The sequence below is a fragment of the Girardinichthys multiradiatus genome, chromosome 10 (genome assembly GCF_021462225.1).
Source record: "Girardinichthys multiradiatus isolate DD_20200921_A chromosome 10, DD_fGirMul_XY1, whole genome shotgun sequence".
Classification (NCBI taxonomy): domain Eukaryota; kingdom Metazoa; phylum Chordata; class Actinopteri; order Cyprinodontiformes; family Goodeidae; genus Girardinichthys; species Girardinichthys multiradiatus.
This window is the reverse complement of record NC_061803.1, coordinates 38,917-52,382: the sequence shown is the minus strand read 5'-3', so window position 1 is coordinate 52,382 and position 13,466 is coordinate 38,917. Positions and strand designations below refer to the sequence as shown.

The window sequence follows — 13,466 nt, the reverse complement described above, 5'->3', positions numbered from 1 at the left end:
CTTGTAAATCACAAATGGTCATTGTGCTGCGCTATATGGTAAATGGCACAGTGACAGAAAGGTTTTGGGAATTTATTGAGGTGAAAGACAAAACGGCTGCTGGTTTATCAAATGCCATATTTTCATCTCTTGAGCCTCTGAAGCTGACTGACAAGCTCATAGTGCAAACATATGATGGGGCTGCAGTAATGAGCGGAGGTGTGCGTGTAGTTCAGACTCTTGTGAAGGAGCGATATCCAAACGTGCATTTTGTGCACTGTTACGCGCATCAGTTAAACTTAACACTTCAACAAATCTGCTCAGCAAGGATTTCTGAATTAAAAGTGTTTTTTGCTGATCTATCAGCTTTCGCCACCTTTTTCTCTTGTTCACCCAAGAGAACAGCTGCTCTTGCCGAAACATCAGATAGCCGCATCCCCAGACCTCCAGCCACGCGGTGGAATTTCAAAAGCAGAACTGTTAATGCTGTGTGGGAATGCCGTCAGGAGATTAAGAAGTGTTTGGAACACATTCGCACAACAGAGGGATGGGACAGGGTGACCATCAGTGAGGCCTATGGTCTGTCTGTACACCTGCAGGAACCAAAGTTCCTTCACTTCTTGCAGTTTTTTTCCAAGCTCATGCCAAAAGTGAAATTTTTTTACAGTGTACTGCAAAAACGGGACATTGATGCAGCTGGCATCAACCACGCGATGAAAACCTTCAACAAAAATGTAGGATGTCTTAGGGAACGAGCTGATGTGATTGTGCAAGAAAGTAATCCAGAAGAAAGTAAGAGGAGGAAAACCAACACGGCTACAGTCATGAAAGAGACCTGCGACACTGTGATGAGTCAAGTGGAGGAGAGGTTCACTAAGAGTGACCATTTGACGGCAGCAAAACTCATTGATTGCACCCTTTTCTCCAAGTTTATGCAGTCATTTCCAGAGGCTGAACTGGAATGTACCATTAAACTATGGCCAATAACAAATAAGGCAAAGCTGAAAACCGAGTTGATGTCCCTATACCAGCACAGTGAACTCGGCAAAGACAACACCGCACTTTTATTAAAGTCCATTAATGAAAACAACCTCCAAGAGGCCTTATCTGAAACCATGACACTTCTCCTGTTACGGCTTGTGAAATATAGGACCCCAGAATGAAGAGGGTGATGATGTCGGTAAGTAAAAAAATGTAATTAACAAAAACTCACTCTCAAAAGAGGCAGGAACAAAACAAACGGGCAGGCAGAACAGACAAAAACAGACATGGCCAGGCTGGCGAGACAGGCCTAACCCTAACCCTAACCCGTGACTACAGGACAAGAGTATTATCAGAATAATGTTTCCATGAAGAACAACTGAACAGGAGTGTATATATGGAAAGTAAACCAGGTTGAGCTAGGAGACAGATTAGTTTGAAGCAGGTGAACGGGATAAAGATAATTAACAGACAGAATAGAAAGTGGCTGGAGCAAGAACAGAGACTCTTGAATACAAACTAGAGAAACATGAAGCAAAAGCATAAACAGATCCGAAAACCAAACTTGACAAAACATGAACAAGACAACAAAACAAAAGCATGACCAGGAAAACAAACAGAAACATGATTCAAAACTTGAACTGTGAATAAGACCAACAAAAACCCAGAAACCAAAAACCAAACAACCCCAAATCATAACAGAACCCCCCCCCCCCCCCTTAAGGGCGGATACCAGACGCCCACAAGAGTCCAAACAAAAGACAACCCGACCAGGGTGGGCGGTGAGGGCCTCGGTAGGAGGGCCAAAAACAAAAACAAAGTTCCAGCGGGCGACCAGGAGGTCGTCCCCAGCAGGCACAGAGTTCCGGCGGGCGACCATGAGGTCGTCTCCAGCAGGCAGAGTTCAGGAGGGCGACAGGACTTGCACCACAGAGTTCTGGCCATTCGACGGCAAAGGCGTGGAGACCTACGACAAAGACGTGGAGGCCGACAGAAGCGTACAGACCATGGCGGCCTCCTGTGACTGGAACCCGCAGGTTGGTCAGGAGGCCGACCGAGCAGAGCAGAGGACCCCCCAGAAACTCTGTGGAACTCCGGAGGCGTGGAGCCTGGCGAATCCTCGGAGGCTGAAGCAGAGCCAGGCGAACCCTCGGAAGCTGAGGCAGAGCCTGGTGAACCCTCAGATCTGGGTTCAGACACCAGGACAAAGACAAACTGTTCCTTGAACCCCTCAGGAACTGGGTCCGGCAGCGCTTCCTCCTCGAACCCCTCGTCTCTGGGTTCAGAAGCCAGAACAAGGACAAACTGCTCATTGAACCACTCAGAGACAGGGTTCAGTGGCGCTCCCTCCTCGAACCCCTCGTCGCAGGGCTCAGAGGCCAGAACGAGGACCAGTTCCTCACTGAACCCCTGCAGACTAGGAACAGGGGCTGAGGCGTCGCAGACAGCCTCAGTGGCGTGCGCAGAGGCTGAAGCGTCGCCGAGACCCTCAGTGGCGTGAGCAGAGGCTGAGGCGTCGCCGAGACACTCAGTGGCGTGCGCAGAGGCTGAAGCGTCGCCGAGACCCTCAGTGGCGTGAGCAGAGGCTGAGGCATCGCCGAGACACTCAGTGGCGTGAGCAGAGGCTGAGGCGTCGCCAAGACCCTCAGTGTCGTAAGCAGGAGCTGAGGCGTTGCCGAGACCCTCAGTGGCGTTTGCAGGAGCTGAGGCATCGCCGAGACCCTGAGTGGCATGAGCAGAGGCTGAGGCGTCACCGAGACCCTCAGTGGCATGGGTAGAGGAGTCGCTGGGGCCCCCGATGACTTGAGCCAGGGCGTCCCTCTTACGACGTCCTCTGCGCCGTGTGGAGGGGGTTGAGGCTGACTTATCCCAGGCTGTGGTGTGTCTGGCCTGGAGTCAGGCTGCGGTGTGTCTGGCCTGGAGTCAGGCTGTGGTGTGTCAGGCTGTGGTCCTGGCGTGGGGTGCTCTGCAGCAGCAGCAGCTCCCTGGAGTCCTGGCGTGGAAGGAGGTGGACGGCAGTAAAACTGCCTTACGGCAGTCTCATAATCCCTCTCCATCTGCTTGATTCTGTCCATCAGCTCAGGAGAGGAATACATGAGGCTGGTCTTCCTGAAGCTCTTTATCTGTCGTGCGTGAAACCTCAAGTGCTGCTCCAGCTCGTCAGGTGTTGCTTCAGAACACCGGGCTGGAGCGAGCACAGACTGTATGGGTGGAGGTGCAGAGTGCCTGGCAGACAGTGCTGTGGCAGACGAAGATGCGGGCTTACTTGCCGCAGCCCTCACGTAGGCTGGCTGGGAAACCACTTCCTCGCCAGCCGAACCACAGGAAGGTGCTCCACGCCGGCGTTTTTTGCGGCGGGAGGAGGGCGCGGGCTTCACTGCCAGACCAAAATGCGCAGCCAGGGGAGCATGCGGAGAACGACAAAGGGGACCTGTCCCCGGACATGGAATCGCCAACCTGGATCCATCATAAGCCGACTGCGGCACTGACAGCCCTGCAGCACGGCGCAGTGACTTCTCCGCCTCCCGAGACAGGAAAGTAAAGAGGTCCACCGCATCGCGACCAGACCCAGGACCAGCAGGTGCGAGCTCCATCTCCTCCAACAGAAGTGGAGAGGGCACAACCTCCAGGTCGGGCGGCAGATTCCTCATAGCCTCCTCCTTCTGATGCTGAACCCAGCGATCCAAGACGTCTGCCTTCTGCGTGTCCGCGGGGTCCATGGTTGGCAGAAACATTCTGTTATGGCTTGCGAAATATAGTACCCCAGAATGCAGACCAGAAGGCAGCATGTCGGTAAGTAAAACAATTTAATTAACAAAAACTCACTCTCAAAAGAGGCAGGAACAAAACAAACGGGCAGGCAGAACAGGCAAAAACAGACATGGCCAGGCTCGCGAGACAGGCGTGGCGTGACTACAGGACAGGAGTATTATCAGAATAATGTTTCCGCGAAGAACAACGGAACAGGAGTGTATATATGGAAAGTAAACCAGGTGGAGCTAGGAGACAGATTAGTTTGAAGCAGGTGAATCGGATAAAGATAGAATAGACAGAATAGAAAGTGGTTGGAGCAAGAACAGAGACTCTTGAATACAAACTAGAAACACATGAAGCAAAAGGATAACCAGATCCGAAAACCAAACTTGACAAAACATGAACAAGACGACAAAACAAAAGCATGACCAGGAAAACAAACAGAAACATGATTCAAAACTTGAACTGTGAATAAGACCAACAAAAACCCAGAAACCAAAAACCAAACAACCCCAAATCATAATGTAAGGAATATGATTATTGATTAATTAATATTCATCAAGAATCATAATTTTAAATAATAATTTGAAAAATATTAATTTCTTAACCAAAAATCATCACTTACGAATAGAAATCAGAGATATCCTCTGGTGTTGTGATTATGGGCTCAAAGCTCTTTAATAATTACAAATTATTAACCAAAACCACCAACTGTCACTGTTTATTCAATCACTTCACCGAAGGTGGAGGAACTTCGACCTTGTTTTGACAGATAAATCATTCTTGCATGAAATAAACCCATACGCTTCTCTTAATTATATATATGAAGATTTATTGAAGCCAAATAATCCTGATATACCATTATTCTGGTCCAAAACCTTCACCTAACTAACAAGCACCGTTCTACACAAAGGGAATAAAAATGACTACTTAACAATGATAATAAAAGAAAAATATATATATGCATTTAGTGTCTATGAAGATCAAACCCATAGTTTTATGGACAAAATGTGTAATTTGGGTTAAATGGAAAGAAATCATCCTGTCGTGTTGATGTCTGATCGCCCCAAATCTTGACAAAGGGTCATAAACTCTGAGGCGGGAACCCAGTGGAAAATCTCCAGCAATAAAACTGCAACAAAGAGTGGTTGGGCGAGGCCCAGACCGCAGCTGCCTTGAATGAAAAACTTTTAAAAGTCCAACTTCTAACTCCTGGCTGATTTGGGAACAGCCGGACAAAACATTAACCACGATTCCGCAGTGCTTGCACAGCAAATAAAAATACAGCTCAGCAAAACATAATTCAATCAGTATTGCATGCAACAAGTTAATACCTTAGATTAACTACAGGTGATCCTACACCTTAACTGCCTCCTCCTGCCCAGACCTCTAAATGCACCTATCCGGTTTAATATGAAAAGAACGAAATTACTTTGAAGTTGATTTCTTCTCTCCACCGGTTGAGGATGGATCAGGTCTGAAGAAAAGGAGGGGGGATCATGCGTCCGTGATCGAATTAAGAAAAAAAAACGGTAACTTCTCATCCGTCCACGAGGGGAAAAGATGAAGAACTGTTTAGTCGACTGCATACACAAGGAGGAAACTCTTCTCCTTGGACATAGAACCTCTGTAGGTTTTTCACCTGCGCAGATTGTGGCGTGGTCTTCAATCGGCAAATAAATCCTCTGATCTTCTCGTATCTGTTACGGCTTGAGCAATAGACGAACCCAGAATGCAGACTAGGAGGCAGCATGATGTTAAATGAAAAAATATTTAATAACAAAAAAACTCACTCACAGGAGGTGACGGCAAAAACAGACATGGGCAGGCTTGGCAAGACAGGCTTCGTGTGAACAGCAGGACATGAGCATGAAAATGAAAAATGTTTCCGCGATGACTAACTGAACAAGGTGTGTTTAAATGGAGCATGGTACAGGTGGAACACAAAACTGATTAACATGGTGCAGGTGAACCGAATAAACTTAATTGACAGAACAAAACGTGACTGGAGCAAAACATGGCTTGAACAGAACGCAAATCCTAACCCTAACCCAGAAACAAAAACAGAGTTCCGGCGGGCGACCAGGAGGTCGTCCCCAGCGGGCACAGAGTTCCGGCGGGCGACCAGGAGGTCGTCCCCAGCGGGCACAGAGTTCCGGCGGGCGACCCGGAGGTCGTCCCCAACGGGCACAGAGTTCCGGCGGGCGACCAGGCCTGCACCAAAGACGTGGAGGCCGACTGAGCAGAGTAGAGGACCTCCCAGAAGCTCTGTGGAACTCCAGAGGTGTGGAGCCTGGCGAACCCTCAGAGGCAGAGGCTGAGGCGTCGGCCGGACCCTCAGTGGCGTGAGCTGAGGCGTCGGCCGGACCCTCAGTGGCGTGAGCTGAGGCGTCGGCCGGACCCTCAGTGGCGTGAGCTGAGGCGTCGGCCGGACCCTCAGTGGCGTGAGCTGAGGCGTCGGCCGGACCCTCAGTGGCGTGAGCTGAGGCGTCGGCCGGACCCTCAGTGGCCTGAGCAGAAGCGTCGGCCGGACCCTCAGTGGCATGAGCAGAGGCGTCGGCCGGACCCTCAGTGGCATGAGCAGAGGCGTCGGCCGGACCCTCAGTGGCATGAGCAGAAGCGTCGGCCGGACCCTCAGTGGCGTGAGCTGAGGCGTCAGCCGGACCCAACAGTGACGTGAGCAGAGGCTGAAGCAGAGCCTGCCGAACCCTCATCTCTGGGTTCAAAGGCCAGAACGAGGATAAAACGTTCCTTAAATCCCTCAGGAACAGGGTCCAGCGGCGCTTCCTCCTCGAACCCCTCGTCGCAGGGTTCTGAAGCCAGAACAAGGACCAGTTCCTCACTGAACCCCTGCAGGCTAGGAACAGGAGCTGAGGCGTCGCAGACACCCTCAGTGACGTGAGCTGAGGCGTCGCCGGGGCCCCCGATGACTTGAGCCGGGGCGTCCCTTTTACGACTTCCTCTGCGACGTGTGTCTGGCCTGGAGTCAGGCTGTGGTGTGTCAGGCTGTGGCTGTGGTGTGTCAGGCTGTAAACCTGGCTGTGGACCTGGTGTGGGCTGCTCTGCAGCAGCTTCCTGGAGACCTGAAGTGGGCTGCTCTGCAGCAGCAGCAGCTCCCTGGAGTCCTGGCGTGGAAGGAGGTGGACGGCAGTAAAACTGCCTTACTGCAGCCTCATAATCCCTCTCCATCTGCTTGATTCTGTCCATCAACTCAGGAGAGGAATACATGAGGCTGGTCTTCCTGAAGCTCTTTATCTGTCGTGCGTAGAACCTCAAACGCTGCTCCAGCTCGTTAGGTGTTGCCTCAGAACACCGGGCTGGAGCGAGCGCAGACGGCATGGGCGGAGGTGCAGCGAGCCTGGGAGACAATGCTGTGGCAGGCGAAGATGCGGGCTTACTTGCCGCAGCGCTCACGTAGGCTTGCTGGGAAACCACTTCCTCCCCAGCCAAACCACAGGAAGGTGCTCCACGCCGGCGTTTCTTGCGGCGAGAGGAGGGCGAGGGCTTCACTGCCGGACCAGAGTGCGCAGCCAGGGGAGCAAGTGGAGAAAGGCGACGAAGGGGACCTATCCCTGGAACTGGAATCGCCAACCTGGATCCATCATAAGCCGACTGCGGCACTGACAGCCCCGCAGAACGGCGCAACGACTTCTCCGCCTCCCGAGACAGGAAGGTAAAGAGGTCCACCGCATCGTGGCCAGACCCAGGACCAGAAGGTGCGAGTTCCATCTCCTCCAGGAAAAGTGGAGAGGGCACAACCTCCAGGTTGGTCGGCAGATTCCTCATAGCCTCCTCCTTCTGCCATTCAACCCAGTGATCCAAGATATCTGCCTTGTGCGTGTCCGCTGGGTTCGTGGTTGGCGGAAACATTCTGTTACGGCTTGAGCAGTGGACGAACCCAGAATGCAGACTAGGAGGCAGCATGATCTTAAGTGGAAAAATATTTAATAACAAAAAAACTCACTCACAGGAGGTGACGGCAAAAACAGACATGGGCAGGCTTGGCAAGACAGGCTTCGTGTGAACAGCAGGACATGAGCATGAAAATGAAAAATGTTTCCGAGATGATTAACTGAACAAGGTGTGTTTAAATGGAGCATGGTACAGGTGGAACACAAAACTGATTAACATGGTGCAGGTGAACCGAATAAACTTAATTGACAGAACAAAACGTGACTGGAGCAAAACATGGCTTGAACAGAACGCAAATCCAAGGAAACAAACTAATAGAAACATAACTAGAAAAACATGAAACGAAAGCATAACCAGATCCAAAAACTAAACTTGACTGCACATGAACTAGAAGACAAAAACTAAAGCATGACTAGGAAAATAATAAACAGAGACATGATAAAAGACTGGAGCAGTGAAAAACATAAGGAAAAAACCAGAAACCAAAAACCAAACAACCCCAAATCATAACAGTATCAGACAGATTTCCAGCCTTCAAGCTCTTCCGGGAATTGCCTTGTGGAGCAAAAGTTCGCCTACGAGCTCGTCTCACCTGAAATGCGCCTCCTATACGCTGTCCTGCGACAGGCGGAAATGGCACCGAGACTCTGCATCTCAGCCGGTTTATACTTCCAGTGACGTCAGAGCTGCGACGTCGTTTGAGCTGCGACCAAATGGATGGCCCCAACAATAACATATCCAAATCATCACAACACCAATGACAAGCACTGAATCTGAGAGAAACTTCTCCACTCTAAAAAGGATAAAAACATTTACACGCAATACAATGGGACAGCAGCAATACATTGGGACAGCAAAGACTGAATTCCCTGGCAGTGCTGTCCATTGAAAATGAACTTATACATGGATTATTTGACTTTAACAGCAAGGTCATAGAGAGGTTTGCACACATGAAGGACCGCTGAGCTTCCTTCCACTTCAAGAAGTGAACGTCACTGGTGAGTCTAATATATTGTTATACTTAATTATCAACTGTTGACGGCTGCAGGGGTTAAAGCGATTTTTCAGAATATATGATGTTTTTTCTATCAGGTTCGTAATGTATCTTTAAAATATACATTACTTTGTTGCTGCTGTGTTTATTGTTTAATTCAATTAATCAAATCTTCCAAATGATGCAGGTGATGCGTTCAGGATGGATAGCTGGATGGATGGATGGATGGATGTGGATGGATGGATGGAAGGATAGCTAGGTGGTTGGATGGATGACAAATGGTTGTAAGGGATGGAAGTCAAAATGTCTTGATGATCAGTCAGTGATCACCTTTTCTGTGGATCCGTCCCTCAGATTTTGGACCAGTCCATTCAGACGTTGGATTTCTCCATCTTTGATCTTAATGACCCTCATTAACTCCATCTCATGTTGCCGTAGCAATGTCTCCCTGGTAACTGCCAGCTCTTTCTGCTTCTCTTCATGGAGTTTGGTCTTCAGCTCCGTCAGGGTGACAGTTGTACGGTTATGCTCTGCCTTCAGCTCCTGACTCTTCTCCCTCTCCAGACGGCTCACCTGGTGGAGCCAGAAGAATGTTAATCGCTCAGGAGGCCAGTGGCCGAAGTTCCAAGGACTTGCTCCGTGTTTACAAAGATTCAATTCAATTCAGTTTTATTTATATAGCGCCAATTCACAACACATGTCGTCTCAAGGCACTTCACAACAGTCAGGTTCATACATTCCAATTAATCCTAACAATTGAACAGTGCAGTCAGATTCAGTTATTTATTCAAATTGGATAAAAAGTTTTTCTATCTAAGGAAACCCAGCAGATTGCATCCAGTCAGTGACTTGCAGCATTCACTCCTCCTGGATGAGCATGTAGAGACAGTGGACAGTCACTGGCGTTGACTTTGCAGCAATCCCTCATACTGAGCATGCATGTAGCGACAGTGGAGAGGAAAAACTCCCTTTTAACAGGAAGAAACCTCCAACAGAACCAGAACCAGGCTCAGTATGAGCAGCCATCTGCCACAACCGACTGGGGGTTTGAGAGAACAGAGCAGAGACACAAAGAGAACAAAGAAGCACTGATCCAGGAGTCCTTTCTATGGGAAGGAAAAGTAAATGTTAATGGATGTAGCTCCTTTAGTCGTTTCATCTAGAAAGAAAGAACAGATAAACTCTGATCCAGTTTTCAAGGTTAGAGTCTGAAAGAGAGCACATAGAGTTAGTCACAGTAGAAGCTCAGTCAGTAGCCATGTCTAGGAGAGAGAAAGGGTTAAACACTGAAAGACAGGGCCATGTGGATCATCTGTAGAAGGTGAGCATTAAATTGTTGCCAGCAGAAGCTTGGACGTTGCCCCTCTGGAGGAAAGGTGTCACAGGTAGACACAGAGTCAGGCCCCCAAAGATGGGGGCAGCAACGTCAAAAGAGATTTCCATACGATCATTAAATCCAGCGACGGGGACCAGGTAGATGCCAACTGGCTTCAGCGAACACCAGGAGACAGAGAAGCAGTGTTCAATGAGGGTGATCCCCCCAGTAAGTGTCACACAGGTTTTTAACTTTACCTGCTGGCTACTTCGTTTGACCCAGCATCTCTGCTGACACCTCCAGGCAGATGGAGCTGATGCTCTAAGCAGGTGCACTGGTACTTCTGGAAGTACTGGGGAACATGCAGATGTTTGTTCTTAAGTTCTGAGCAGCAAAACAAAGGTCCAATACTGTTTGGACCTTTGTTGGCATTCATACACCAGCAAGGAGCTGACATTTTCCACAAAAATAGTCAGCAAAAGCACTATCGCAAACAAAATTGGCAGAGGCAGATGGCAAGCCACATGCAATGCCACCATCTTGCAAACCCTTGCCAATATGTGGCACCAATTAACCACAAATACAATATTTACTAAAAAGTCAATTCAGTCACTGTGAATTTGTAGTCCTTACCTTGTTTTTTTCCTGCTGGAGTTCAATCTGAATCTCCATTAGTTTTGCTCTCAGTTCCTCATTTGCTGCTTGAAGTGTTGCCATAGCATCTGGTCGCTCTGCCTTCCCTCGTCCTCCTACTCCTCGTTTTGACATAACCAACACCTGCTGGCTCCGCACCCTCCTCCAGCTAAATGTCAACCTGAATTCTGACTACATCTGCGCCTGTGTAGACACAAACCCAGGAACTACAGCATGAGGCATTGTGTCATTGCAATGTCTGTGTAGATGTGCCTGTAATTTGTGTGCTGTAGCTCATCAGGTTTTATGTATAGTTTCAAGGATATTTCTGATATTGTGAGGGAAATTATGTGATCTTCTCTTAACTTATAACGAACTTACAGGTCTTTTATGGTTGGTATAATTTAAGAGAGAATGACAAAACAAACAAAAATTTCAGGAAAAAAATATTTAAATAGCAGTATTCTCTGATTTGCATTTGATAGAATAAAACTAGCATTTGATTCCCTACGAGCTGAGTACTTTTAAGAAAGTACCCAACTCGTAATGTGCATACAAGACAGCAGTGACAGAATCCACCTGTTGTAGTCTGATCTCTGCACCACCATGGGCAAGACCAGAGATGGGTCAAATGAAGTCAGGCACAAGGTTGCAGACCTGGTCAATGCAGGAATAGATTACACTACCGGGGTGATGGTGTCGGCAAGTGGTAGGAATTTGTCCTGTAACCGATAGGTCGCCAGTTTGAACCCCCGTTCTGTCTGTCTCAGTTGTTGTACCCTTGGGCAAGACATTTAACCCGCCTTGCCTGCTGATGGTGGTCAGAAGGCTCGGTAGCGCCTTTTGGCAGCCTTACTTCTGTCAGTGTGCCCCAGGGCAGCTGTGACTACACTGTAGCTCACCACTGTCAGTGTGTGAATGGGTGGATGACTGATTGTAGTGTGAAGTGCTTTGGGGTCTCTCGGGACTTGAAAAAGCGTGTCACAAGTGCAGTCCATTTACACTTACCATTTTACCATGGGAAGAAAGAGACCACTGCTGATTAAAAAACGGAAGTAGTGAAACACCCTTATTCTGCAGCTTCATCCAAGATTTCATCTTGTGTTGTCATGTTGATTCTTTGAAAGATGAAGTCAGCAGTACATGGAATGAGCTCGTTAAAGACCTCAAAACAGTTGGAACCATAGTCACCATGACGAACATTGCTACATGTACAGGCCTGTCCGAAGCTTGCTAATAAACACCTGGATGATTTTGAGAAAGATTGGGAGACTAGGATTTGGTAAGATAAGAGCATAACTGAGCTCTTAAACATCAAGTTGAGTCACTGGGGATGGAGGTAGAGAATTGCTGAATATGAACCAAAGGATCTCTACTATCTCTACCATCTCTACTATCAAGCTTGGAAATAGAACTTTACACTGCATTGAGGGAATAATGTACCAGGCCATGTATCTTAAAATCCTGGATGAAAACACCTCACTCAGAAAACTGAAGATTGGTTCAGGATGGGTCTTCCTGCATGACAACAACCCATAAAGGGACAAAGGAGTGGTTTAAGAAGAATCACTATATGGTCCTGGAGTGGTCTGGCCAATCTCTGGACCCCAATTCCTTATAAAATCTGTAGAGGGAGCTGAAACTACAAGAAACCTAAGTCTTCAGGATATGGAGCGTTTCTGTAAGAAGGAGCAGACCAAAATCCCTCCAGAGATGTCTGCAAACCTGGTGACCAACAACAATAAAAGGCTGGCCTCTGCTGCCAACAAGAGTTGAGGAATCAGTCACATTTTGTTTGAGGATAAAATACTTTTTTTATTCCATAAAATACAAATACATTTTTAACCTAACTTTCATGTTTTTCTTTTTGGGTGTTTTTATTCTGTCTCTGTTCCAGTAAACCTAACATAAAATAACAGAGTATATGTCTTTGTGAGAGATCAAATCTGCTGGGAATCAAATAATAATTCTCCCCTATTTCATCTGCATTTCCCTATTATTGTAGTATGTAGAGTAGCTCAGTTTGTGAATACTGTAAGTAATATTTGTAGTATCTCAGCTGTAGTGCCTCTCTAGAAATGTCTATAGTAATAGTGTAGAAAGTGTAAAACATCTGTATAGCATGTGTGTAGTGTATTGTCTCTGTAGTGTTTGTGTAGTTTTTCAGTTTGTGTATGTCAGTAATATTTCTAATATCTCAGTTATCTCAGTTGCTGTATGTGTGTAGTAGTATCTCTGATTTCTCAGCTGTATCTGTGTAGGGTCACCATATTTATACTTATTCATACTCTGCAGAGACTTCCTGATCCATCTGTTTGATGAAGGGCAGGTGATACAGTGACAGGCTGATTGTTTCTATGGGATCAGGATCAGCTATCAACATCAGCAGCAGAAAGATGCAGAACTTACCGTGCATCAGGATGTTTTGGAGGCAACATCGTTGTTTGTGCTGATCAGCCTCCTGTGCATAATGCTGTCAGAAGCTAGCTCCACTGCAGCTCACAGTGTGTGTGTATATGTGCGTGTGTGTATGTGTGCTGCATCAGCCTTCTTCCAGCTGCCTCCCCTGCCAGCCTGTAGATGCTGGGTCTGTGCGCGATATGCTGGGCTCCGTCACTGTGGGTTCATCTGTCACTCCACTGTTAGCATCTCTGCTGCTTCTGCTTACATCATCTCCTCCTCTTCTTCCTATTCTTATCCTCCCAGCATCCCTCACTGTAATTCAGCCCAGCCTTCTGATATCTGTTTCCTCCTGCTGGACAAAACCTGTCATCACAACCGGCTGTGGAGGATTATTAACATCCATCAGTTATCAGTCATCTCTCGGCTGACTCAAGAAGAAAAGTTAAAGGAGATCAGGGTCTGCAGCTGCAGCAAGGGTGACTAAGGTGAGACCTA

The 13,466-nt window shown here is 47.9% G+C and overlaps 1 protein-coding gene across 6 annotated transcripts in view; it reads right to left on the bottom strand.

Moving 5' to 3' along the window:
- Positions 1-13,266, bottom strand: part of jakmip3 (Janus kinase and microtubule interacting protein 3) — a 62,312-nt gene extending 49,046 nt beyond the window's left edge. For 5 of the 6 annotated variants that reach the window (XR_007040097.1, XM_047377964.1, XM_047377965.1 and 2 more), the window contains exons 1-3: positions 12,978-13,266; positions 10,569-10,772; positions 8,951-9,193 (exon numbers count right to left, since the gene is read on the bottom strand). Coding sequence is in view for 5 of the 6 variants with exons in the window: in XM_047377964.1 (XP_047233920.1) it covers positions 8,951-9,193; positions 10,569-10,703 (378 nt within the window). In the remaining variant the exon portion in view is untranslated. The remainder of the gene's footprint in view (positions 1-8,950; positions 9,194-10,568; positions 10,773-12,977) is intronic. The other variant, XM_047377967.1, reaches the window with a different exon arrangement.
- Positions 13,267-13,466: the final 200 nt, after the last annotated feature.